We start from the raw sequence: 26,701 nt of genomic DNA on the forward strand, positions 1-26,701 counted from the left end.
AAATCCGGCAACACTAATGTGCCAGATGATTCGAGTCCTTGGATGATGAGAGCATTTTCACAGCTGGAAGGCAGAACTTGCACTGTACTGTGACCTTGTTCCCCTTATTCTGCTATGCATACAAAATAAGGGTGGAGTTGAAGTATTCAAGTCACATTACTTTATGATACTTGCTTTAGGTCACAGACTACATTTTTTAGCATACAGACGTGAGAGTATCGATCTTATCATCTGACAAGGAAGTAAATAAGCTTGTTTCCCAAAATGTTGCACTGTTCCTTTAAACAATCAATATGCAGCATGTTAACATGTGAGTAGAGTTTTACCTTTGGTCAGAGCCAGGTTAGCTGGTTTCCCTGCTACCTGTTTTTCTAAGCTAAGCCAATCACCTCCAAGCTCCAGACGCATATTTTACTAAATGTTTAACTATTTTGGAAATCATCACAAGTACCTGGATGATTGTTGTGTATTTACTGCACTCTGGTTCCCGAAGGACTGATGGAAGCATCACAATAGAAACACCATGAAACAGACCAGTACCGGCTCCAAACTGACTTCTGAACCACCCATCAGCTACAGGAGTGGACAAATTAACAGAAACACCAATGACCCTGCAGTGAATACGACGTTAGTCAAGATAACAGTTTTTGTTGAACCCGTCAGAGTTGTAGATTTAGCCCGATGATCTTCTTAAAGAGCTTAGTAGTGTTGTTAAACAAGTCCAGTTCAGTGTGTTTCAGTCAGTGCCGGTGAGGATCTACTTGTGTTAATGCAGTTTTACTACAATTTTTTTTTTTATTTCCACTTGTGACGTTACATAACACTGCAGAGTTTGTGACTGATGCACCAGCAGTTTGGGCCGAGAGCTCTGAAAATCACAATAATAGAGGCGGCTACACAGAAATAATGAGTCATATTGAGTTATCAGTGTGTGTGTGTGTGTGTGTGTGTGTGTGTCACCTTTAATACAGTTCTGACAATCACGATTTGTTTGAATAAGGTTTTAGCGCAACATGAGGCGACTAGAAACCAGAAAGTTGTCTGAAATTGTGTAGCCTCAGTCTCAAGTACGACGAAGGAAAACTATAACTTTAAGGAATAACCCCTGACTTGAATCAGCACCTCTGGGATGATTAACAAAAACACTAAATTGGAAATTACTGCAGAGCTGAGCTGTTTTATCATCGCCATTTTGTTCAAAATTAACTTGTTCGCTCAAATTAACTCGACCTGAACACCTTCCCAGCAGCACCTGCATTGCCGCTCTGCTGTTCACCTTCGACATGTGCACAACCTCATGCACTGCAATGTGCTCAGATGACTTCTTACACAATTAGTCCTCAAGTCAAAATATTGCATTTCTTAAAACACATTTTTGAGTAAGTCTTTGCTGTTTACAGTACTGTATGCTTTTCCCCTTCCGCGTGTCCTACTGTTTACTGGGATTATAGCACCACAAACATCTCAAACATGTCTATGTTGCGAGGACTGCCAAGTATCCGTTGTCCCCTCGGCACTATAGACGCACTGTGCTGTACTAAAATGTGCTGCGCTGAAAGGCTAGACGGAGCTGCGTCTCTTGAACATCCTGAACGGGGAGAGCATGTGTAGGCCCGTTGTTATGGAGCTTATGCTCGAACACTGACGCGGACTGCAGACGCAGCCTGTTGAGCTGGGCTCCATGTAGTGAGGACAGTTACTGATCTGCTGCATGTAGGCATCGGAGAACGTCAGCTCCTGAGGGATCATGGTGGGTATGGAGCCCTGCAGCTTCTCCTTGCTGCGGTACCACAAGCAGGAGCATATAGTCTGGAAATGCAGCACCTCGGTGTAGACACCTTTTAAATCTTTAGCCTTGGCGGAGTTGTCTGCTACAGGTGTGGAGGAGGTCGAGGCTGAGACCGGCAGTAGGCGAGCCACCTCTCCTCTGGACATCAGGGCCCTCTGCTTGGCGTCCCTGCGCTCGTCCTCGGTGTTCATGGTCAGGAAGCGAAGCACCACCAGGTTCAGGAACGCTCCGACCACCGTCAGGCCCATCAGGATGTAGACAAAGCAGAAGGCCACGTACCGGGGGTCCTTCTGCAGCGTGTCGTCCCGCTGCAGAGCCACGTAGTCTCCGAACCCGATGGTGGTGAGCGTGATGAAGCAGTAGTAGAAGGCGTTGAGGAAGCTCCATCCCTCGCAGTGGGAGAACGCCACGGCCCCCACGCACAGCGTGCTCATGCAAGAGAAGAAGCCCACCGTCACCATGTTCGCCATGGAGACCTCGGTGTGACGCATCGCCAGGCACTTCTTGGCTTGGTGCAGCAGGTACCTGACGAACGTGTTGATCCGCTCGCCCAGGCTCTGGAACATGACCAGGGTGAGCGGGATCCCCAGGAGGGCGTAGAACATGCAGAACACCTTCCCTGAGTCGGTGCTGGGCGCCGCATGGCCGTAACCTGAGGGAGCAGACGTCAGAGTTTTACACCTCAGCACACGTGATGTTATAAGTTGTCTGAGCAGCTGTGATGCAGAGAGGCAGTTTGACCTCAAGCTCCTTTGATAAAAAGAGTATTTCATCTTGACGTAATTCCACAGGAAACCTCCAAACACTCTCAGATAATAAAATTGGTTGGTGACAAAAGCTGGCAACATCTACGTCACCTGGCATCAGATCAGCCAATAGCTAAATTCAATTGCAATAGTCTGGTTTCAACCAGTAGAGGGCAGTCACTACGGATATTAATAACACAATATGTAGAATTCTAACACTTTGCACTAAGATGTCAAGAACACTACTAAATACTCATTGGTTTTCAGCTGAAATGAGTCTTTTGAGGGGGTGAAGTTACATTTTAAAGCCAATATGATAAGACAGAAAGAACAATACATGAAGGAATTTTGGTTTTTGTCTCACTAAAATTATATTCCTAGTATTTGATGTTAAGTTGTCTGTTAATTTATTTAATCAGGATAGCTTCATTGAGATACAATTGTTCATATGTTTTTGAGGGTTTCTTTGTAAAGAAAGGCATAACAGCATAAGACAGATTAAACCAAATATTTTACAATATAAAACAGAAATGTGATTCCAAAATATTTTTTTTATTTAAATTGTATTTAATAAAGTATAAAAAATATAGATAGTAAACTAGAAGAAACCATGGTTTAGATTTGGCAGCAGTGAGACATCCCATCAAAGCGGAAATTACTTTTTGTATTAGTTTTTATAAGACGGGTTTTATTCAAATTCCTCATTTAAACCATGACGTTTTCAATGTTTGTATGGACAAATATATGTGATAATAAAAATCTTGAAATTTGATTTAGGTTTCTTCCATTTACCTGAAGGGTCTACGGGCAGAGGGTGTCCAATGCTGATTATAAAGTCCTTGAGGCAAATCTGTAATTTGTGATATTAGGCTATAATATAAATAACTATTAACTTGTCTGGGTTCGGAAATAGTGGCACAATTTGAGAAATGGCTTAAAAATGATGTGTTGTCGTGCAGCAAACAGAATATTTTCAGAATATCTTTTTTTAATATCTGATGCTTAGCTCTATGACTCAAATACAGTGGTGGAAGAAGTATTTAGATATTTTACCCCAGTAAAAGTAACAGTAACACAGTGTAGAAATACTCAGTTCAAAGATTATAATTATCGATGCATGAATGTGTAGATTACATGTGAATGTGGAGCTATTTTTTTATTCTACAGCCTAAACTGCTGGGCTTGTGAATTCCCAAGGAATCAAGAAAGTCTTATCTTAACCTATAATAATATATCATAATTAATTTACTGATTATATTTTTTATTATTAGTCCCAATCTGCTAAGAAACTATACAATATGCCTCTGAATTGTAGTGGAGTCGAAGTATAAAGTAGCAGAAAATGAAAATAGCCTTTTGAAGTAAAGTTGAGTAAATGTACCTCTACTCATGTGTAATGATGTGCACGAGCTGAGACAGAGAGAGAGGGGGGGGGGGGTATACTTCGGTATTCTTAAATCCCTGTCTCCGGCCCTGCACTGAGCATCTTTAAAACATGCTTTTAATTTGTGTGAATCGATAAAAACTTCCGACTCACCTATGGTCGTAATCACAGTGATGGCGAAGTAAAAAGACCCGGCGAATTTCCACTGGACCCCCGCCTTGTGCGGTTTGAGCTGCAGGACGACGAGCTCCAGCTCCTCGAAGTTCTCTTTGGTCAAGTTGTACTTGCGCATGAGCTCGTGCTTCCTGGCGTCGAGCCTCCGCTTGTGACCCTTCTCCTGCTTCGACTCCAGGGTCTCGAACACGGCCGCTCCCACCACCAGGTAGGTGAGGATGCTGACGATGAGCGCGAGAGTCCTGGCGTTCTGTCTCTTCATGGTCACCAAAGAGTCGCAGGTACAGGTAGGTGGGTGGGTGGGGGTGCGCGAGGGAGGGGAGGAGGGGGGAAGACTCCTCTGCGACCTGCTCCTGATGGACTCCGGATCCAACAGAAGAGGGGGAATCTGTGGAGACGGAGCTGTTCTCTCAGCACCACCCCCACATCACAGTTGGGTTGCGACTGTATTTGGACTATTTGTCACCGACTTATATTTAGATTCTGCAGAAAAGAAACACAAGGGGCAATCCCACACTGTCAGAGAGGTAGTGGCTCTAACCGTTACACAAAACACACACACACACACACACACATATATACATTGTTCTTACCTGAGGCCAAAATAAACAAGTTAACTCCTCAGCAGAGCCTCCAACGAGCTCCCAACGTCGATACATATGACCTTACATGTGTGTGTGTGTGTGTGTGTGTGTGTGTGAGAGAGATAGATGCACGTGTTCAATCACATAAAACATTTGCCCAGTGGCTATTTAAACAGAGTGGCTCTCCCGGCTTCACAAGTTGTCTAGCAACCTTCGTTTTTCCGTGAGTAAATATTTAAAAAAGCCACAGCCTTTTTTCTTCTTCTCTCCTTCAGGTGAGCTGGCTGCAGGATTCTTCAGCTCAAACTTTAGTCACACACAGGAAATTAAGGATTTAAAAATGTAGTAGGGTTAGGGCACGGAGGAGGGACATTATTTATGAGATGTTATACATAAAGTCAGAGACTTCACCGTTAATGCCGGCTTAAAGGATAATCCGCTTTAAATTGTAGCCGTAATGAGCGTTTTATTTTGACAAACAAAACAAACAACCTGGATGATGTCATAGTGATGTCATCGGGGTTATGGTTTAAGACTACACACGTGTATTTAAAACTGAAAGTGTGCGCTAAGAAGGGGGGTCTGAGTTTGAAAGTTATTGAGTTGCATTGTGGGAAATGTAGGAGCCAGAGGTTTTTTTGGAGCTTGACTAGTGACTACACAAAAATATACAAAATGGCTTTATTACAATTAACTCAGATTATCTAGATTTTACCCAAACTACTTACATTACATTAACAGGATGTAAATGTAAATTAAGTACAGAACCTCGCAAAGCAGAAGGTTGTTTAAATAGAAACATTAAGTAGAACTACTTAAATTACATTAACAGGATGTAAATGTAAATTCATTACGGGAACTCTCAAAGCAGAAGTTTGTTTAAATAGAAACATTATGGGATAGATGTTGCTGTGTGGGGGAAAAAGGATTTTCTTCTATCTCTGATGTAAAAATCATAAAACCATGTGAGATTGTAGTAAACTTGTTAAATACATTGCATTGTGGACACAGATGGAAACAGGTGCACGAGGAGCTGAAACTATTAACGGAGAAAAAGGTGACAAGAAAGAATCAACAACAATTTTTGATAATCGATAAATTGTTTTATGTCATTTATCGAGAGAAAATGCCACTCAGCATCTCAAATGTGAGGATTTGCTGTTTGTCTCTCATGTATGTTTTTATAAATGGAATATGTTTGTTGGGTTTTCAACTGTTGGTTAAACAAGCAACATAAGGACATGACGTAATAATCAAAAAAATAATCAACACAAGAATCAATAAGTGAAATTATTGCTAGTTCCAGTTTTACAAGTCACTGATTGCAATACGGGACATTCATTGAATTAACCTAAATTTAAACTCTTCAGCTTGTTATACTAACAAAACTGAAACGCCAAATTGCAGTAACGTTTTTGATCGTTTATCGTATTTAATTTGTTCATACAGGATATCAGGAACACACCAGCTTTCTGATATGTTTAAATGGGACTAAACAGCACATTGGAGATGTTTGAGTGCTACAAAGAAAACAAAGTGCTTTTCAAGCAAAAGTTAAACCGACAAAATAAAACTCATGGAGGTACTCTACGCAGATCAGCTTCACGCTTTTCTGGGGTCTTTAAAATCAGGTGTGGCTGCAATTACATCACACTTAAGTTAAAGAAAGCATTGCTGAACTGGGGGAGGGGGGGGGGGGTCTTCATGAGGTATTTGGGCGAGCTCTTCAGGTCTCTGAGGTTCTCTACAAGGCCTCAAACTCATCAACCCTCTGCTTGGTGTTGCCCATACGGATCTGACGCAGGGTCTTGTACTTGTCGCGGCCGGCTCGGCGGTTCTCGGCGTGGAGGAGGTCGTTCTGGGTCTTCTTGTTGTCGTCTCGGGCTTCTGCCAGCTCCGAGCTCAGGGCCTGTGGACGGGAGGACATTTCATCTCATTAAACCAGAGAGTTTGTACACTGTGTCCACATCAAGAGATCAAATCTAAATGTAATATATTCTCACATTGGTACATTTCATCCAATTGTTTCAGCGTACTTCACAAGACTTGAACTTGTGTTGTCGTTTACTTGAACTACTTTTCTATCAGTTATTGATTTCCTCAAATGTCCCACAATCAATTTGTCAGAATGACTTGCTCGGTTTTCCAGAGAAAAAGCTTCCTCTTGTAATTCTTTACTTGATACTCAAGTCATGCCTGGTGGCTTCCTGATCGACTGACAGATTAATGTCTCTTTGTGTGGTTGTTGACTACGGTGCAACATCTTTCCTTTCAGATTTTAGACCACTGAAAACATTTAAAAGTCACAATCTCGAAGACCTCGGTTTATCACTACGCTCCATTCACAAACGCAATCATTTCCCCTCACACAACATGGCCACTTCATGAAACCTGAACCCACCCTCTCAGTTATTTTCTAACATGACTCAGCTAGTCGCGTTAACGACTGAGTGGGTGCTTCCATTTGAAAAACCCAGAAAAGAGGGCAGATGGACCCACCCTTTAACGATGGATGATTATAGTTATGTGTCTAAAGACAATACTGTAGGTTAATAAATGTGCTCTTCTTTTTGGTGGGTGGATTCTGTCAATTCCTTTCTTATTGTTTGATCATCATGTATTTTGCAAATCAAATCTAATGTAATATGAGTTCTACTGTATATTCAAATGGAACAAGTATATAGAACAATTTACTTGAGCTGTGGTTGATCAGTTTTTAATGCAAACTTTTATGCTACTTAAGTAGCTTGCTTTTGGTGGATTGTATCGTGGGACCCTGAACTCACCAACAGCTGTTTCTGCAGGCGCTGGTTCTTCTCGGCCTCGGTAAGTCGCTCCTCCTCCTGGTGGTGGTCGATGTCCTGCGTCTGCAGCTCGGCGCTGTAGGTGCTGTGCTCTTCGCTGTGCTCGTGGTCGCTGTGCTCGTGGTCGCTCTCGCTGTCCGAGGAGGAGGAGGAGGATGAGGAAGCAGGAGCTTGAACAGGAGCTTGAACAGGAGCTGAGAGAGTAGAACTCCTCACACTGTGCAGCTCCTCCTTTGTCTTTATCAGATTCTCCTCCACTTCCATAACCTGGGACGAAGAGGAGAGGTTTGGTTTAGTTTATTTGACAGGGACAGAACAGAACAGTGTTAATGGACCAGAGTTAGCCTAAAAGCACAATTTCATCTGTTGTCACTGGACAGATAAATATAGATACATGAAAAAGGATATCAGCGTCTTTCACTGTGTTGTAGTACAACATCTGATCTAAACATACAGACTATGAAGGAATGGCATGTGTTAAGTATCAGTATGTCTGTGACCAGTTTATGGGCAAATGAAACTAGCAGGCAGAGCTGGACTCTGATCTCAGGTCTTAATGTCTTTATGATGACTTGACTTGATCTTTTCCACGAATGGATGTTGGTTTTATTTATTTATTCAAGGATTCTCAGCTTCATTTGTCAAGTAATATGTTGGATGAAATGCAACGCGGCGTGCTAAAGGACGAGTGGGACAAATAAGGATTAGAAAAAAGAAACATAGGGTGTAGAATCTTCCATGCATGTCATAAGTTCAAATATGAAACGTACCGGGCAGTGCATGGGATTGTTAAATGGTTAATTCATAACCATGTATATTTTTCTTCCAATACCACAAGCTATTAAAGGGTCTTCCCCTTTAGAAAACTGAGTGTAAATGGCCTCTAGCCTTTATTGAGGCTCGGTCAATATTAATGTACTAATTAACTGGATGATAAGCTGTCGCAGTAAAAATTCTGGAGAGCAGTAAACAAACATTTCGCAACAGGGTTATAGCACACTATGAGGTCATTGTACACAACTATAAAGGGCATTTTAAGTGTTTTGTAATGTACGTTATTTTGATCCATTTTAACTTCTCCTGTGAAGACATATCTTGTTCTCTTTTATTACAACTGTGTTTCACTAGATTGACATTTATTATCTCTTCATACACCAGCATCCACTTACAGTAATTAACACTTATATCTGCGTACAAAAAAGTGTGTTCTTAAACATTTAATAAGTATTAATATACTGCTCATAAATGCTTAAAATAAAGTGTCGCCCAATTTGCTCCGGTCTTAAATACATCCCAGATAGCCAGTGAACTAAATATAAATGAATGCTTTTTTTGTACTAACAACACAGAAGATGGAGAAAAGAAAATGTGTGATTGCAGAAAAAAAACACCAACTGAAAAGTTGATGAGCGGGAAATAGAATGTTAAGACATATTCCTGGTAATACCACACAGGTACATCTTTTGATCAGATTTCTTTTAAATGTCACCTTGCTGTGCCAAGACTCAGCCTCCTCCTCCTTGACTCTCTTGATCTCCTCCAGCAGAGTGATCTTGGCGCTGTACTCGGCCAGCTCTGCAGCCTGAGGGGGGGGGAGGCACAAACCGACAGTGTCGTTAAAAAGCCCGAGAATAAGACACTCGATCACCTCGGCTATCTGGACACGGTGTCATTTTATGAATGGATGAACAGAACAAAACAACCCACGATTAAATAAATGTAGTACTTCTAATTCCAGAGCATTTACCTGAAGGCAATTTACAAATGAAGACCTCTTGACATTTAACTTCCAATAAGCTCAGAACATGTCATAAACACATAAAAGTATCCTCGTTTTGCTCAGTGACATCATGAATGTTTGATATTTTCTAAGGAGTTTTAAGGTGAGAAAGAGTCTTAAAGAATTTTCTCATGCTGCAAAATCCCCCAAACTAAAAGAAAGCATTAGTTCAAACTGTAATCAAAACAGTTAATATGTGTTTATCCTGCCTGCAGGAGCTTTGTATGTAATGAGTGTTTTTCTATCACGACTTTTTCTCACGTGAAAGATTTGAGTGCTTCTTGCACCGTGTACTCACCAGCTGCTCCTGGCTCCTTATCTGGTCCTCAGCTTGCCTGGCCAACTCCTCCTTGGCTATTATGGCCTCCATCCTCTCAGCCTCCAGCCGGGCCGCCTCCTGCTCCACCCTCCTCCTCTCCTCCTCCAGCCTCATGGCCCTGTCCAGCTGCTCCTGAAGCTCTGCAGGACAAAGTCAGTGAAATTATTCTACAGGGTGAACTCTTTATTTTTTTTATTTTTCTGCATTCTGCTGCAATTACAAATCATTTGTTTTACTTAAGGTGGTGGTTCCTGTTCTTTTTGGCTTATAAACCCTAAATATGCAGTATTTTGAATGTAGGTGATGTAGTTTCTGAAGTATTTAATGACGAATATGACATAGTGTTTATAAAGTATGGCCTTTGTATTATTGTTTTTATGTACTTTTGCATTGTTAATTGTTTGTGGATGTTTGATCATCCTGATTTTTTGGGATGAACCACAGCTGCCAGCATAGAGCTGGTAGCTGTTAGCCTATTGGTGTACATGATGTATAAATATAGGTGTGTGAAAGGTGGAAACCACAAACGTTCTGACCGGACTGAGATCAAAGTAGGACTGAAACATAGTCAGTTATAAATCTTTGGTGCATGGAGTAGAGTGCAGACGTTGTTTTTTTCTGATTCTTGTTCCGACAGGCTTTTATCTGCGTGATGTGCGTTTAATTAATCTTCAACACCCAGGTTGGGAACTTCTGATTTGAAGCATGCGAGCAAAAGTGTTTCCCAAATCAGACCATCCCGCACGCAGCCTGGGACTTGTTTTTTTGTGCTTTGCATGTTGTCACACCACTTTCTAGTGCAGGAAGCTGCATTCTTATTTGTTTTACAAATAGCCATTTGATGCAAATTTAGGGAACTTTCAAAGACAAGACGGCCCTGTTGATCTCTGGCTCAAGTATTTGTAAGCAAATACAAACATATTCACTTCGCTGTTAACCTTTTTAATATAAAGATGTATTTCAAGCAAATAAACAGAAGAGGGCGGTAAAGCCTTGCTACTTATTTAAGTTTGAAATATGTAAGACAAGACAACATCAATTATACTGTTGATTTACAGTCGCGTAATATGACCAGTATGGTCCATAAGGAGTCCGAGTTGAGTCTCACCTCTCTCTGCTCTCTTGGTTGTCTCTTCAAACTGGTAGAGCTTTATCATCAGCGCCTGCTTCTCTCTCTCCATCTCCTCCTTCTCTTTCTCCATGGTCGCCCTCTTCTTCTTCTCACTCTCCAGCTGATCCCTGCAGAACACAAGAACAAAAGACCGATCACACACATATTAAATCACAGCCTGGAGATTCAAATCCGAATCCTGAGAGACCACGACAGTAACTTTGTGTCACTTTTAAACTTTTAAAACCCCTCCCCCTTACCTCTCCATCTTCTTGTGCAGCCTCTCCTCTTTGGCCTGAGCCTTCATCTGCTGAACCTCGATGGTGTCGGTCTTGCGGCGGCGCATGTACAGCTCATGGTTGCCCATGCACAGCTGCAGGATGCGCTTGTTGACTCGCAGTCGTGGAGCGTAGAATAGAAAATCCTTTAGGAATGAACAAAGTGTCAGGGTTCGTCTGTATAGTTGCGGTTCCATTTTCTTAACCTCCAACTAAAATGTTGTATATCCAACTTATTTGACAAATAAACATCCTCAAGGTTTACGATTTAATTTCCTATATATCAAGGATGTAATTATGAAAGAAAACGGAAAAAAGCTTTTCTTTTGTAAGCATGTTTGAATTGAACTTTAAGTGAGCCAGAGTTTGTTGTCTTTGCACAGATACCTAAAAAAATGTACATACAAATGTACCTAAAATTGTTGCATATGGGCTTTTTCAATACGATTTGTACAACTTTAATCCCGTTCATTTTCTGTAAGTGTGCGCCACATTACTGCTGCTTCATGGTGCAAATCTGCAACATATCTTTACACATTTTTACATACACTTGATATGCTACGGAGCACTAAGACTCGTTTAAATACTTACAGGAGCTTTCTTATCTATGGGCTTGATGATGAATTTCTTATCGTTGAAAGAAATGTTTCTTATTTCACTCCAGGGGAATCCAATCTTTGGAGAAAGTCTAGAGGACGTAGACAAATCAGACAAACTCAACAGGATGTTTAAAAAGTTGGTTTGCGCTTACAGAATATTCACAGGCGGAATCCGGTCAATGGCCATACGGTCAAACGTGTTATTTAAAACTCGACCGACTGGAAAGGGAAGGCAGCAGAGGTCGATGACTGCTCATGTGTTGCCCTCCCGTCTACAACCGTTGGTCATCAAATCAATAAACGCTACACTTATGATGTTAGGAGATACGTCGATAAGTAAGTTCTGTGCGGCAAAATCCAGTTCTTCAAGTCACTGATTTGTTGACTCACTTGTCGTCCTTCTCGTAGATGTTCAGTCCCAGAGCGTCGACTCCCAGCCACAGGTCTGAGCCCTTCTTGTTCTTGATCTCAAAGTAGTTGACGCCGTACATTTCCAGGTCCTGAGCGATCTTCAGGTACTCAATCATGGACTCTTCCCTGTTCAGGGTAAACAGACGCATGAAAACATGGAAGAACACACACTGATTTCATCAGTTTATGGTAGCATTTCCTTTTTAATTAAAGCATTTATCTTTTACTCAAATAGGTGAGATAAAAGAGTAGATTCATAGACTAACACAATAAGTCGGGTTGGCTTCCATTTAGGTTCAAAGTTGGTCAAATACACAAACTTGTATAAAAATGTATTATCGAATCTGTCATATTTTGTAATATGAAAAAATCACATTTAAGACACGTGATCCATGTTTGAGTCCCCGATGAAGGCTTGATGCCAAAATGCGTATGAGTTTGTTTTCGGCAGATCTGTTTTTCAGTTTAACATCAGAGGATTGATCACTTACTTCAGCATCGATCTGTGCTCCTCGTGCCAAACCTGGATCCTCTCCTCCCACTGCTCCTTGGACAGCTTGTGTTGTTCCAGCACTCTGAGGGGAGAGACCAGTTATCAGCAACCCACCGGTGAAAATGTAAACAGTCTGTGTATATCTACAGAGCTAAATCAAACACATGCTGCATTGTCTTGGCGATGATTGCGAGCGTGTAATAGCACACAGGTTCATATTTGAGCCATTGAGGGAGCTATTCAGCTGGATGATTTCCATTATTATCCAATTTATGGAAAGTAAATGTCCTTGATGCACACATGTCCTGTCACAGTACATGGTAAAGGTTCACATCAGCTATAAACATGTCAAACATATCCTGTTTGCTGTTAATATACGAGTAACCGCTTTATAACAGAAGAAGAAAACATGATTTGTTCCATTTAAATAAAATGCTGTTCTTCTGTGAGTCTTTTACTGGGAGGTTCTTGGACGCCTCTGGACAGATTTATTACTTTCTTGAACATCTATATTAATTTATCAATACATTTATTACCAATTACACAGATAATTAACACTTTCAAGGATTGAAACGTTTTCCTTGACAGGTGGTACTCAGGCAGTAAAGTAGACACCAGAGATCACACGGAGCGCATACATTCTCACACTCACCTCTTGGGCAGCAGGCGCTCGGAGGACAGGTAGCCGGGCTTGAGCGCCGACTTGTCCTGCTCTCCGTACTTGGACTGGACGGCGTAAGAGGCCAGCAGCACAGCGGACTCTGGAGGGCAGTAGATCTCCTCCCCCAGAATGTCCTCCTTCACCTGCAAGAAGAAAAGCCTGCGGGTGACGTCCTGGATCAGCTCCTCGGTCACGTCCTCCGGGTAAAACTTGGCCCTCAGCTTGAACAGCAGGGGAGTCTCCTTCCTCACATCCTGGACCATCACCTGAGCAGAGCACAAAGAATATCTTGGAGTAAAATAAAGTAGTTTTCCCAATCATGGGTACTTGCAGTAAGTAAGTAAATATGTAATCCCACATGTTTGTGTTTAGGTTGAAAAGAAGGACACAAAATATGTTTATAACCAATATCAGCTACAACAAGAGGACTGTATAAGACCCACGTCCCACCAACCTGAGTCAGTTATAACACCTGAACATCACATGTTGGGAGTTTAGGAGAAACACTTAGTAAGCCAGCAGCGAGGTTTAAATAGATAGCTGAAAGTCATAAAATGGCTGCGGTACAAATACAAACGCTAACTTAACCTTGAACCTACTTTTAAAAAAAAAAAAAGGAAAAAGAAACAAAACCTCAACATGAATAATTCCAGGATCACTGTGTCTTATTTTACAGTATATTAATAGTATTTAAGTAATAGTATTAAATACCTTCCCGTTTAAAATCCATTCAAATTAGCACATTTGGTATTGATTAAGGGTAAACTGCGAACCAATGCAGTAGAGTAGAGAAGAACAGAGTAGAGTAGAGTAATTGTAAAATAGAGTTTAGTTAAAATAGAGTAAGATTGAGTTCATTCCTTTATGATATACCAGAATATTCCAGGATAGAATTAAGCACATTGTAGTAGTCAATGAAATACAGTTAAAGAATATATTAGAGTACAATAGAGTCAAGTAAAGTAAAAATATAATACTGTTACTGCAAGAAGAGCAGCAGAGAAACAGCAGGTTAACGGAACAGGATGATGAGCAAGAGCAACACAATGTGTCAGTTATCATCCCTCTGACTCGGTGACATCACAGATTTACCTTCTTTTCAGAGTTCAGCCAGGTGTAGAATCCTTTGGAGTCGACAAACTGAAGCCCAAAGTACCAAATCTCACGCAGTCCGATGGTCCTGGCAACCTTAAACACAAAGAGAGAGAGAGAGAGAGACTTCACTTCTTATTTTCTTCATTCTTCACACTTACTATTATTCTGCTCCTGAAGAAACAACCTTTGGTTTTAGGATTATGCACAGACTGTAAATCAGTCTCACAGCAGCTGAGGAGGTGAATATACTTTAAAGCCTCGGGGACCCCGTTATCACGGAGCTGCCCGTCAAGTACAAAGGTTTAAGTCATTACACAGAGAGCTCCGGGGGAAGCTCTGTCGTACTGTTGGCTGGTGATGTCACCTTTCAGTACGAGTTATTCATCATTTATGGGTGAGTGTTTTAACTTTTATTACAGTGTGTTAAAGGATTTCATAAGACAGAATGCTTAAAGAATCCTACCTGATTTAAAGATCTAGCCTTCGAATTGCTCTTTGATAAGATATCACAAGTGGAGGAAAGTAACTGAGTACATTTACTCAAGTACTGTACTTTTTTGAGGTACTTAAAACTTTCATTTTATGCTGCTTTATACTTATTCCGGCACATTTCAGAGGGAAATATTGTGTTTTTTTACTGCATTTGTCTGACAGCTGTAGTTACTTTGCTGATGGAGATTTTACATTCAAAACATATGATCGTCTCATAAAAAGCACATTGTAATGGATTAAACAACCCAACGGTATAAAGCTTCTTCCATATTAATTCAGGAGTAACAATAATCCAGTAATATTATAACAGTATAGTGATTATAGGGGCCATTTTTTGTGCAGAACAAATACTTTCCTTTTCTATATTTTGAGTAGATTTTGCTGATAATATTTCTGTGTAAATAAGATTTTGAATGCAGGACGTTTTCTACACTGTTGTATTTCTACAAAATATCTGAATACTTCTTCCTCTACTGAAAACAACAGCATCAAGTCGGGTCTACTGACTGACTTACAACAATCAAATACGTTGCCAAAAATGTTTACGGCTATTGACATGAACAGCACTTCTGGTGCAGCTATACTTTGTGCTCAAGAAAAACTGAAACCACTGAGTTGACGTTCCCAGCTAAGACAACAATGAGCCCATGAATCTGCGTCCTGGTGCTTTTCATGCAGTAACATACGGACCTGGTCAAAGAGCTGCTTCCCTGTGGTGTTGGGGTGGAAGGAAAACTCCAGCTCTGCGTCCATGGTGGTGACGCGAACGTTGACCTGAAGCAAAAAAAGATCACTGAGTCTCGTGACGACATGGATATTGGTTTGGATATACATAACCCTTCAACATTGCCATTCATTTCGAGCATTTATCTGTTTTCACTGATATATATCGGAATCCATCAACCCTGCATTTCCCATACTTTTCCAGCATGCTAAATTTAGCAGAAATATTGCTTTTTATTTTGGGCACATTTGCATTTGACGGTTATAATATGAAACAACTTTTTCAAAGTAAAAAACTTAAATAATAGAGTCAGTTGTGTGGAGCTGTGAAAAGGATTGTTCATAAACCATAATTGCTCACTATCTCATCAGACTTTGGACTACCCTTGCGAGGTGCCACAAGGTTGAACATACGCAGATTCAAATATCAAAATACTCCCTGTTTGCCAAGTTGCCTTTAGACTTTACCATTGTGAGTAAGATCAACCTCTTTTATAACAACAGCAATTAAACTGGCACATAAATCTGACTTTTAATTGTTTCTAGAATTCATTTTCAAAAAGATTTTAAAGTATTATTCTCAATATTTTCCACAAAAGCCCAATAAACTTAGGAAAGTTGCATGACCCCGGCCTGCAGCCCAGATTGGGCTTGCAGCAGTTACACAATCATTTTATGAAGTTTTAGAGCACACCCCGGGTGTCATAAAGATAAACCCACTGAAACTTAAGCAACAAAAACTGGAGCATCCATTTATGAAACCTCCACCATGTTTCTCAACTGTTTCCATGATCACAAACGTACGATAACTTCTTAAACTCCACGACGTCCTGCGGATGCATTGCTTCCACTTTGAGGTCCAAACTTTGGAGGCTTTTTATGTTTAGTTTACACTTACACTCAAATCTTGAGTCACGTCTTCAGCATTTTCCAGAACACGAGCGATACCTGCCACCATGACTCATAATGTTTCAACTCAAGTTAGTTTATCATCAGTGAAACGGAGGCAGACGTCAGCGTGACCTCTTAAGAGAGGCTTTCTCCTTGGAGAGTCGATATCAGCAGCGCTGCACAATCCGGCCTTTCTTATCGGTTTTCCTACAGACTGATGCTGAATACTTAAGTACATCTAACTGGGAGAACTTAGGAACTTATAGCAAATAAATGCATCAGGGATTTTGTTTAGGATGGAAAATTGATTACTGATGACTGTCTTCATCAGTCATCAGTAATCAACTGCCTCGTTAAACTGTATGGTTTAACGAGGCAGTTAAACCATACAGTCCTGAGCTGTTGGCGAAAGTTACTCTTGACATTTACAAAATCACTCCGGTCGTTCTGCACGACCACACAGAACAAAATGCGTCACTGTTCCAGCCATGAAGTAGCGTTTCAGTAACATTGTTTCTGCCAGGAATGTGTGCAGCATGGGTCAAACTCTACATTTGGTTAATGAGTAAATGCCAAGAAGAAAAAGGTGCCTCTTAGAAACAACTCACAAGCTTGAACATAGAAAATGATCTGGGATTAAAATGGTAAAAAAGAAACACGGTTGACCCTTAAATTAGTATTTTTAAAAGGCGTTTCTCCTGCAGTATTTAGACAGATGAATTTATAAAAACACCACCACCCCCCCCCTTTCAAACTTAAACCAGGAAGAGACATTTCAGTGACGCATTTAATCTTTTCACCAAAAACCACGAGAGTCTTACTGTTTTGGGCATCTTGGCTCCGGTTGGTGGACGAGCTCCAGCAGAAGAAAGTGTTTCCCAGGTAGACCGAGGCTGCAGTGGTCGACTCCCAGCAGAACCTCCACCTGATAAAGAACGCAGCTCCGCTCTCGCCGGCAGACTCAAGGGCAGGGCTTGTGTCCTTTGAACTCAGCTGTAGAACATTCAAAGTGACGTGGGAGGTTCAACTTGGCTACTATCACACAAACGGACAGACTTACCTCCAGTGTGATCATCCGGCAGGTTAAGACGCACGGCTCCACCTAAAGTCAATCACCTGCCTCACCACCGGAACTGATGACCTTTGATCGGAGCATGCAGAGCTATATAAGCCCGGACGTACTATTTATGTTGCCTGCTTTGGAGGTGACACGAGTGAGTCATGAGCTGTAATAAAGCCAGATCAAATCAAGATAACATCTCGACAGCAGTGAGTGGTAAAACTCGAGTGAAACAAATGTAAAAAACGTTTTTGAGATTTACAGACTTTAATGATAATTGTACAAAAACAACATAACATTCACAGAGCTGCAGATTCAGTGGTTTTTAATTACATAGATATTCTGCTGGGCAATGCTTTCAGTGACAAAATGTTTGACTAAAATCTAGAGTTTAAGCAATTCATGGAAAGAAAATGAATCGGCAACAATCATGCATCAAGCAACAAGGCCAAATATTGTTTGGCTCCAGCTTCTCAATGTGACAATTTTCAGCTTTTACACTTTATCACTGAAAATTTAACATTTTGCGGTCCGGACAAAACAAGACATTTTAAGACATTATCATGGGTTTGGAAAAACTATTCACTATTTTCTGATATTTTTAAGACTCATTCCTATCAAAGATGAAAAGCATAGTTAGTGGCAGCCATACTAAAGCTTAATTGGAGGGAATCTGAGGGGTGATGTTTAGTCTACATCTGGTCTGTCGGCTCACTCTTCCTTCTCTAAATAGATAGATGGTGTTTTGTGTTTATGTCTTTCTATGGAACAAATCAAGTTACGTTTCTGTAGGTTCATTCAGTAAGTTTATTTGTTTTTATTGCCCTGAAAAAGACGATCAATATAACCACATATAATGCACTGCAATACCGCTCCATTCAAAAAGGTTATTTGGCTCATTTCTACTTCATTTGAGTTTCACTGTGCAGAATGACCGCGTGTAGGTCAATATGACGTAAATATGAACACAAAGCGTTTGTATCATATGTATTTTGTTCGCCTCTTGTACACAAATTGCGCTCAGCATATTACGCTCTGATTCTGGTCAAGTAAAGAGAAAATATTAAAAAAGCAAAAAGACTTTTTCACAACTATGTTTTACAAGAAGGTAAAATGAGATTAAAACTCATCTTTGATCTGAAAATGAGGCTGGTCCTCTGGTTTGAAGGCTGCGTTGGGACTTCCATCGTCCGTGAGGATGCGTGACGCTGTGTAACCCACAATCAGGTACTTTGTCTTGTACGTCTCTTCAAATACACTATCCAGAGACTCCAGCTGCTCTTCAGTGAGGCCCGTCTGTGGATGCACAAATGGAAAACAAGAACTTTGATTAGCACTAGTCATATGTTATGCAGATTATGAAGCCCTTCGAAGTCATTGATATAGATTATATATATATATTACTTTACAGTAAGTCAACAAATGAACATGTTGGTAGCAAAAGAAGAAAAGTTCAGGAAGAGGCAGTCTGGAAATGAAGAAAGTCCTTTAACACGTGCAGTCGTAAAAACAAAGAGTTATTAATCATTTGTGCTGAAACACATTAGTGTTTACCATCAAATCTTTGTTTTTCACATTTGAGCTGGTAGCTCATTCTGCGTTCTTATACTACAGCTAAGCCTTTATCAAGAAGTCTCACTGAGATCAAGACATCTTTTGCTGGAGACAAAAGAACAAATTATATTTTTACAACACAACAGAATTACAACAGGACAATTCAGTCACACAAAGCAGTCTTCACACATGCTAAACGTACTTTTTAAATAGCAGTAAGTGGAACTTTAAAGTCCTTCAGAAATCCTGTTGTATCAAATATCCTCAATTCATCACCTGAATCAAGTGCATCTTGGTGTGAAGGACGAGAGGAAGTTAAGTATGTAATTCTACAGTGCCTTCAGATGAAACTGTGAAGTTTCAGTCTAGTTGCATAGTTTATAAATGCAATGCTGTTTTGCAGCCGACACTCAGGTGTCAGATGTCGGTGCTCCCCACCCATGGGAGTCAACCATAACTAATACACTGTCATGGGGAAACACTGCGGTCCAAACAACTGGTGGGTGAATTGTGGCCGGGACAAAAACACTAAACCTACAGTATCTGCTGTCAGGTCTGCTGGGTCCAGGGACATCTTGGCCACAGCCCGCGTGGAGTCCTTGCCTACCAGGGCGTTGTAGGGTGCACCTTTTCCATAAAACTCTGCAATGTGGAAAATAAGATATCAATTCAAAACGTACTGTGCATTTTGAGTGGACAAATGTCTGGTCCGAGCGCAGATTTCAAATGAAGTATTGGGCTCTGGAGAAGGACTGGGAAGCTTTCAAGTGGGCATCAATGTGGTCATTTTACTTTCATTTCACAGTTTTGTTTGAATGAATAAAGCACATTTAAGTGACAAGGCAATTGTATAATTCATTATTATGTTCAGGGTTTGAGTGGTGGGTTGTATTTACCTTTTCCCTTGGTGACATCAAACACAACTCCTTTTACTGCCATGTAGATAGGGTGTCCCTCCTAAAACAGGGAGGGGGAAACAATGGAAAAGAGATACATCGTTATCAGTGCACACATGCATGAATGGATTATGGGTTCAAAATAAAGTTTACCACGCTGCCGTCGTATCTCTTCAGCTCCTCCTCGGTGAATAGTCGGACAGGTTTCGTGGATGGTTTGTATTTTAATTTAAAGTCTTCTGCTAAAGTCGCAGAGAGGACAACAACCAGGACACACATCCGCGCTGTTGCCATAGTTAGTGTGCTTGTTTGTTTGGACGAGTTTGGTGCGCTTTGAAGCAGACTGACTTTGTCATCCACTTCCCTGTAACTGCACTCTGGAGTTGGTGCTGCATTTACGGCCGCCGGAAATGTTAGAGTCACCCAACAAGGACTTCATGTCAGGATTCATGATTCTCAGGCAACTCACACACACACACACACACACACACACACACACACACACACACACACACACACACACACACACACACACACACACACCCTTCATGTAGTATTTTCCAAACTCCTTTTTATTGTTTAAATGATGCCGACATTTCACCTTCACAGTCAGTATAGAATATCTAAGAACATCTACTCAAGTACCGTACTCAAGTACAATTTTGAAGTACTTGTGCTTTACTTGAGTATTCCCATTATATGCAAAGCTACTGTTTGGAAGCAAATATTGCACAACAGTACTAGTTACTTTGCAGATCCAGATAAATAATACATAATTCAAATAAACTACTAAAGTATTACCTTTACCAGCTGCAGCATTAGTGAAGCTTACACACACACGGATCATTAATTATAATCATAAAATATAATATACATTATTCTGAAATAGGCCATTCTGCATAATGAGTTAAATTATCTACTTTTATTTATATGAACACATTTTGAATGCAGGGTATTTACTTGTAATATTACGTAATAGTAATAGTAGTATTACTATTTTTTTTTTATGCTTATGCAAAGCACTTTATATTACTTTTGTGTATGTGTGTTATATGAATGAACTTGCCTTACTTTTTCCACCACTGTTAACATTAATATAAAGAGAGAAATGGCATGAACATGAACCAATCAATCAACAGGTAGGTTGCTTGGTTTAAAGCTCCTTAAAGGAGATTTACTGAAATGTTTATGGAGAAAATGAATGAAGTATTTCTGTCCAATGACTTGTATAATGTGCACCTTAAGGCAGCACAAGGGTTCAACTTAAGGAGGGGGAAGGAAACCAGGAAATGTCAAGGACACAAGTGTTACTATTGGAGCGCAGGCTGTAGGTGCCTATGATGGGATGGGCCAAAACCAATATGATCGTGTAGTGCGTGAGTGTGTCTCTTTGTAACGCGGAAAACTGGGATCTAAACACGGGTGGAATTACATTTCCTTTAAAATGAATCTGTTATTTATTAAAATAAGTTTTCAGACTTCGCTCAAATAGTCCAACGGTTCACCTGGAAGAGCAGAAATAGCTTTTTGTAACTGAAGGGAGCAGAGGAATGCTCGGGAAGGAAAGATCCCGGTCATACCATGGGGTAGGTCAACCACCTTCGTGTTTACACTCACTCTGTTATTTGTGATGTGCGTCTCTATAATCAGAAGGCTGCGGGTTTTATTAACTGTACTTCTCACTTGACATCATGTGACGGTACAGCTGACGGCTGCTGTTTAACTTCCTAAAACATGAAATGAGCTGACTTCATGCTTTCTATGAGTCTGCCTGGAAATTATAGTGGAAGGAACTTTAGAAGCCAAACATTATGTCTTCTCTAATATATATACAGTATATAGATATATTAAAATGTCACCAGGACTATTTACCTGATAAATGTAAAGTGTTTCTGCTATCGGTGGTGGAGGAAGTACTCAGAACTTTTTTTTTTATACTTATTACTTTTCCGTTGTTGTTTCACTGAACAAAAATCGCGACAAAACCTCCTTAATGACAAAAATACAAATCTACATAAAAGAGAATATCTTTTACTCAAGTAAAAGGCAGTTGTTGAAGGTAACTGTACATTTACTATAGAATAATCGTGAGGTACTTTACTTGAGTATTTCCATGCTGTGCTACTTTATACTTCTACTCTACATTTCAGAGGCAAATGTTGTATTTTTTTTTCTTCTCTTAGACTTTACAAATACAAAACATGATCACTTTCTAAATATAATACTTCAACATTAAAAAAGTTAAAGCATCTGTAATAATATTCCTTTAATATGACGTAGGCCTATACAATAATATTGCTCTCTGAAATGAACCCAACAAGTACTTTCACTTCAGTAACTTCAGTACATTTTGCAGTTACTACGTTTTTACTGACCTGAAATCTTAAATTCGTAGGATTTTTTACTTGTAACAGTGTTTTTGTACAGTCAAGAAATAGTCTGCCTTAAATAAAAGTAAAACTACAGAAGTATCAAAGTACTGTGAAAGTACCAGACGTTAAAGTACTGATTATGCAGAATGACATACATTATATTATTGCATTATAATTATTGATGCATTAATGTGTACATCACTTTAATGTTGCAGCTGGTAAAGGAGCCGCTCATTCTAATTACTTTATAATTTACACTGCATGGGAGATCTTATCTGATCTTAATAATATATAATATGGTATTTGTTGATTATATATTACTAATCTTAATCAGAATAATTTAAGGAATGAATGTAGTGAAAGTACGATATCTCACTCTGAAATGTGGAGGAGAAGTAAGTTCTTTTCTTCTATTATCTATAACCGACTAAACTATCTTTCTTTGGTGCGACTGCACTCTGCTTTATTGTCCCTTTCCTAACCTCACAGTTCATTGATGATGACGAGGATGGTGATGAAGGGAACACACGGCCTCCAGGCTTCTTTGACGATGCCACTGAAGACCTGGAGCGCGAGGAGCCCAACGACGGCAACTCACAAGGTGATGATGACCTGCTGTGTGACACCATGGTGGACCATGGTGGACACGTTTACCTGGAACGTCTCACAGACTCACATTTAACACATTTAGCAGGATTTTGTTAGTCCGGGTTTCAGTGTCCCAGTTTGGCCCACTTTCATTACAGAGGACGACAACAGGGGAACCGGTCCACCGAGGAGGTTCAGCAGAACCTGCCTGAGGAATTTCTTCACGGTGGTGCTCATCTTCATCTACCTGCTGCTGACGGGCGTGGCGGTGTTCCTGGCCTACCAGACCATCTCTGACTTTTTGGAGAAAGTCAACCACCCTGTTATGTCCGTCACCTACAAAGAGGTCGACTTCTTTTCAGCACCAGGTCTGTAGAAATAACGCACACGGCTGCTTAACAGCCAATGTGGGCTGAAAGATATTCAGATCTTTTATTTAAGTAAGTCAAAAATGCATGAATCTAACATGTTAAACGACTTCAGCTTCAAAAGTAGAAGTACTTGTTGTGCAGAATGATTTATTCCAGAGTGTAAAACACGTAGCCAGCATTTTCATGTTGCAGCTGGGCAAGGTGGAGCCAGTTTAAATACTTTATATACTGTCGGGTTGTTTAATCAAGATCAAACAGCTGTGGGTGAGGGCTTGAGCGGCCGACCTTGAATCAGAAAGTCGGATATTCGATCCCCGGCTCCTCCTGTTGGAGTAGGAAAATATATTATAGCTGTCCGGTCCTTAACTTTTTTTTTTAACCTATGTTAACCTGAACTAAACCGTAGATGTTTATTTGATAGCTAAAAACATTAAACAGTGTGGGGCTAATGTTAATATGCACCTTTGAACTAAAGATTACAACGTGTTATGCAGCCAAACAATAAAGCAATTAAATGAAAGCTAGATACCATGGTTAGTTAGGCTAGCTAACAAGCTAACAAGCTAACACTTATTGGATGTGAATTCAAACGATTAGATTAGATTAGAAAGCTTCATTCATGTCACAGTTTGTTGAATTATGTACAGGTTAAACTGTAGAACAGCTCTTTCAATATGGCCCCCAGTGTGTGTGATAAATAATAAACCTTTTAAAAAGTTTATGATGATATAAACTTTAATCACGGTGTTGACATCATATAGTCGAAGTTTGAGTTGACACTGAGCATCATAGAAATCCAAAGTAGACAACCAATAGATGTCCAACGGCTTGCTGCTGTATTTAAGTCTCAATACCGAATGTTTCATTAATAATTGTGTGCGTGTGTTTTTGTCTTTTCTCTGCGCAGGTATCGCTCTGTATCCGGGCAAAGCTCGGCTGTTGAGCTGCAAACATTACGAACACGACCACATCCCACCTTTAGTGGACCCGGGAACGCCTCAAGAAGGAGACTGCAGGATTACGAACGTGACTTACGTCGGGCCGTTTACCAATCAGACGGAGGTCAGCCTCCCTTTTTTGAAGCCGCCAGTTTAGTTTATCCTTTTACTATGCAAGTCCAGATTATGGTGCTCTTGACATTTTCTTTTGACCTTTTATCTTTGAATGTAATTACCTTCTCAATTCAGTTACTGAAAATAATGGAACCTTTTTCCCTGACACCGCTGATTGAGTTTGTTTATAACTGTGTATATATATACTTGTGTATGTGTATTATACTAGCTACATATGTTCTGTAATGTCGATGTTTACCTGAATTCTTTGTATATTATATTGTGTCAATAGGGAAAACAACAAGATCAATAAATAGGCATAACTCTCATATTCGTTCCCACAGAAAACAGCTGTGGTGGTCCGCGGCCCGACTGACGTCAGAAGCAAAGAGTTGATCTTCATGCAGTTCAGTCAAAATGAAACAGAAGAGGACTTCAGCGCCATCACTTACATGCTTTTTGCCAAGTTTAGTGACTTGATTGACAGGTAACTGCAAAAAACACACACACGTGTAGATGATCCTGTGATGTCTGACTGGTCTGATAGCTGGATATAGGATTTTCACAATCACAACATACTGTATGTAAAGCACTGACCGCTTGATACTTTCCACAGGGAAGTATTTGCATAATTTAAATGCCAAAAGATTTGACCCATTCACATACATGCCTTTTACTTCCAGTGACACCTGTGTTTTCTGACTCTCTAGTGCGAATAAATCACACTTCATGAGGGATTGCGAGAGGAATTACTCCATGTGGACTTTCTCTGGAGGGTTCAGAACCTGGGTCAAGATGTCTTTGGTGAAGACGTCTGGGGCAAAAAATGAAGCTGTCGAGTTTCGTCAAGAGGTATTTATGTGCGACCAGTGTACTCCTACTAACACACGTGATGATTTTAGGAGCGTTAATTTAACCGTTTGTGTTGGATCTTCTAGTCCGCTGTGGTGACATTCAATGACAAAAGGCCCGAATCAGAGGAAACCAATCAGCTCTTCTTCGCCGTCTTTCAATGGCGGGATCCTTATATGCAAGAAATCCGACTGGTGAGTTCTCCTGGACACTTTATCCTGATGAGAACTGTCTGTGTCAGTGTATCAGTCTGTAATACAACTTTGCTTTCTTCCGAACAGATCGTGACGGCAAATCCCTGGAACTCTGTCGCCATTCTGTGTGGCGTCTTCATGGCTCTCTTCAAGGCTGCTAATTTTGCCAAACTCTCGATTCAGTGGATAATCAGAATGCGTAAGAGGCATCTGAGGAACAAAACTCGGGAACTGAACCAAATAAACTGAAACGTTGTGCAGAAAAACACTGATGACACAATCTGACAAGATCCGAATCATCCAAGTGGGTTTTATTTTCACAAGACTGTGATTTCTTTTTTAGGTCAATACTTAATAATCTTTTAATGATTGGTAAATATTCTCCACACTAGGGAATATTTATTCATAACATGTTTTATAGATACAGGGATGTGCTCTAACTGAATACTGCTGATGGATTAATCATTTCCAAAAAATGACCAGTTTGACAAGAATTCAGTGAATTGTTGCATCTCAAAATAAGTTTTGTACACGCGTAAAATTGTTGCTGAAAGCTGAGGCACTCAAAATGTTTTAGGGTTTAAGAGCTTTATAAACGATGCTTTAAGGTTTGTCTGTTTCAGGTGTAAAGCTAAGAAGATGTGAACTTTGGTCAAAACGTTGCTGGATTTTATAATCGTATTATAAAGGGAATATTGGAGAATATTTTATGTTTGTGTCCTACTTTTCTTTCAAGAAAATATCCCTTTTGAGTTAGCATTAGAAATATATTGATAACTCTAAAGGGATTATTATGAACTACTTGTCTTCTGTCAAAGTGATCTGCTGTTTTGTGTTTGTCTAAATCTGTATCTGAACTTCAAGATTGTATTTCACACGCTATGTTGTTAAAATAAAATGTAATATTTATGTCTGAATGTTGTGGTGAATAACGACCTGAATGTGTCATGAACGCAAATGCTGCTTGAAGCTTCCCAATTTAACAAAGTATAGATAATCACATAATACGGAGTCTTATCTATAAGTGTGAGCTTTAATAAACTTCGTTTTTATTGTCATTATTTACCTATTCTGGCTAAAACGGCTCCAAGTTGTAATAGTTTCAAATGTCCTGAGTTACTAAATGTCTTGTGTAACAATCACAAAACCTGCACACCTACAGTAAACAATGTAGGTGTTTGTTCTGAGCGGTGGGGTGTTCTTGAATGCCTCACGGCTTGTAGGTTTCGGGGCGAGGAGGAGGAAGATGTTGCCGTTAAACACCACAGAAGAAGAAGAGGATGTTGTTGTTAGCTTCAGCGGTGGATGTGAACATGCAGTAGCCCCTCACACATTTGGATGTTATAAAGGTAGTCAACAGAAATATCTCAGCATTTACAACGCACAAAAACATTATGTCATAGCTGCACTTCATCACACTTCTACAGT

The 26,701-nt window shown here is 40.2% G+C and overlaps 4 protein-coding genes across 4 annotated transcripts; 1 reads left to right on the forward strand and 3 right to left on the reverse strand.

Moving 5' to 3' along the window:
• Positions 1-1,560: 1,560 nt before the first annotated feature.
• Positions 1,561-4,355, reverse strand: kcnk3b (potassium channel, subfamily K, member 3b; the record flags this gene model as incomplete). Its single annotated transcript, XM_079174059.1, has 2 exons — positions 1,561-2,441; positions 4,073-4,355. 2 exons carry the CDS (start codon positions 4,353-4,355, stop codon positions 1,561-1,563), a joined length of 1,164 nt encoding a protein of 387 aa, XP_079030185.1.
• A 979-nt stretch (positions 4,356-5,334) lies between these two features.
• On the reverse strand, positions 5,335-17,357 carry ezra (ezrin a). Its single transcript, XM_079174623.1, has 13 exons — positions 17,156-17,357; positions 15,411-15,494; positions 14,226-14,321; positions 13,125-13,399; positions 12,471-12,554; positions 11,959-12,105; positions 11,561-11,657; positions 10,952-11,115; positions 10,689-10,819; positions 9,560-9,720; positions 8,971-9,063; positions 7,464-7,748; positions 5,335-6,586 (listed from the first exon to the last, which is right to left on the reverse strand). The coding sequence occupies exons 1-13, from the start codon at positions 17,165-17,167 to the stop codon at positions 6,422-6,424; spliced, it is 1,794 nt and encodes a 597-aa protein (XP_079030749.1). The 5' UTR covers positions 17,168-17,357; the 3' UTR covers positions 5,335-6,421.
• Positions 17,358-17,650: 293 nt separating this feature from the next.
• On the reverse strand, positions 17,651-20,172 carry nenf (neudesin neurotrophic factor). The gene is made up of 4 exons (XM_079175312.1): positions 19,998-20,172; positions 19,845-19,905; positions 19,487-19,590; positions 17,651-18,690 (listed from the first exon to the last, which is right to left on the reverse strand). The coding sequence occupies exons 1-4, from the start codon at positions 20,136-20,138 to the stop codon at positions 18,514-18,516; spliced, it is 483 nt and encodes a 160-aa protein (XP_079031438.1). The 5' UTR covers positions 20,139-20,172; the 3' UTR covers positions 17,651-18,513.
• A 1,027-nt stretch (positions 20,173-21,199) lies between these two features.
• pacc1 (proton activated chloride channel 1) lies at positions 21,200-26,279 on the forward strand. Its single transcript, XM_079174174.1, has 8 exons — positions 21,200-21,430; positions 22,706-22,817; positions 22,963-23,172; positions 24,083-24,237; positions 24,572-24,714; positions 24,938-25,079; positions 25,166-25,273; positions 25,361-26,279. Exons 1-8 carry the CDS (start codon positions 21,395-21,397, stop codon positions 25,520-25,522), a joined length of 1,068 nt encoding a protein of 355 aa, XP_079030300.1. The 5' UTR covers positions 21,200-21,394; the 3' UTR covers positions 25,523-26,279.
• The last annotated feature ends 422 nt before the right edge of the window (positions 26,280-26,701 follow it).

Source organism: Pholis gunnellus (genome assembly GCF_910591455.1).
Source record: "Pholis gunnellus genome assembly, chromosome: 15".
NCBI lineage: Eukaryota > Metazoa > Chordata > Actinopteri > Perciformes > Pholidae > Pholis > Pholis gunnellus.

Bases quoted from the DNA above. Each gene is read 5' to 3' on its own strand.
- nenf (XM_079175312.1), bottom strand. From the start codon at position 20,138: ATGGCAACAGCGCGGATGTGTGTCCTGGTTGTTGTCCTCTCTGCGACT. The intron at 19,906-19,997 runs GTAAACTTTATT...TCCCTGTTTTAG, and splicing joins AGAGATACGACGGCAGCGTG to GAGGGACACCCTATCTACAT. The intron at 18,691-19,486 runs GTAGGTTTAGTG...GTGCATCCACAG, and splicing joins CAGACCTGACAGCAGATACT to ACGGGCCTCACTGAAGAGCA.
- pacc1 (XM_079174174.1), top strand. From the start codon at position 21,395: ATGCTCGGGAAGGAAAGATCCCGGTCATACCATGGG. The intron at 21,431-22,705 runs GTAGGTCAACCA...CTAACCTCACAG, and splicing joins GATCCCGGTCATACCATGGG to TTCATTGATGATGACGAGGA. The intron at 23,173-24,082 runs GTCTGTAGAAAT...TTCTCTGCGCAG, and splicing joins CGACTTCTTTTCAGCACCAG to GTATCGCTCTGTATCCGGGC.
- ezra (XM_079174623.1), bottom strand. The intron at 14,322-15,410 runs GTCCGTATGTTA...TTTGTGTTTAAG, and splicing joins GGAAGCAGCTCTTTGACCAG to GTTGCCAGGACCATCGGACT. The intron at 12,555-13,124 runs GTGAGTGTGAGA...CTCTCCCCTCAG, and splicing joins GAGCGCCTGCTGCCCAAGAG to AGTGCTGGAACAACACAAGC.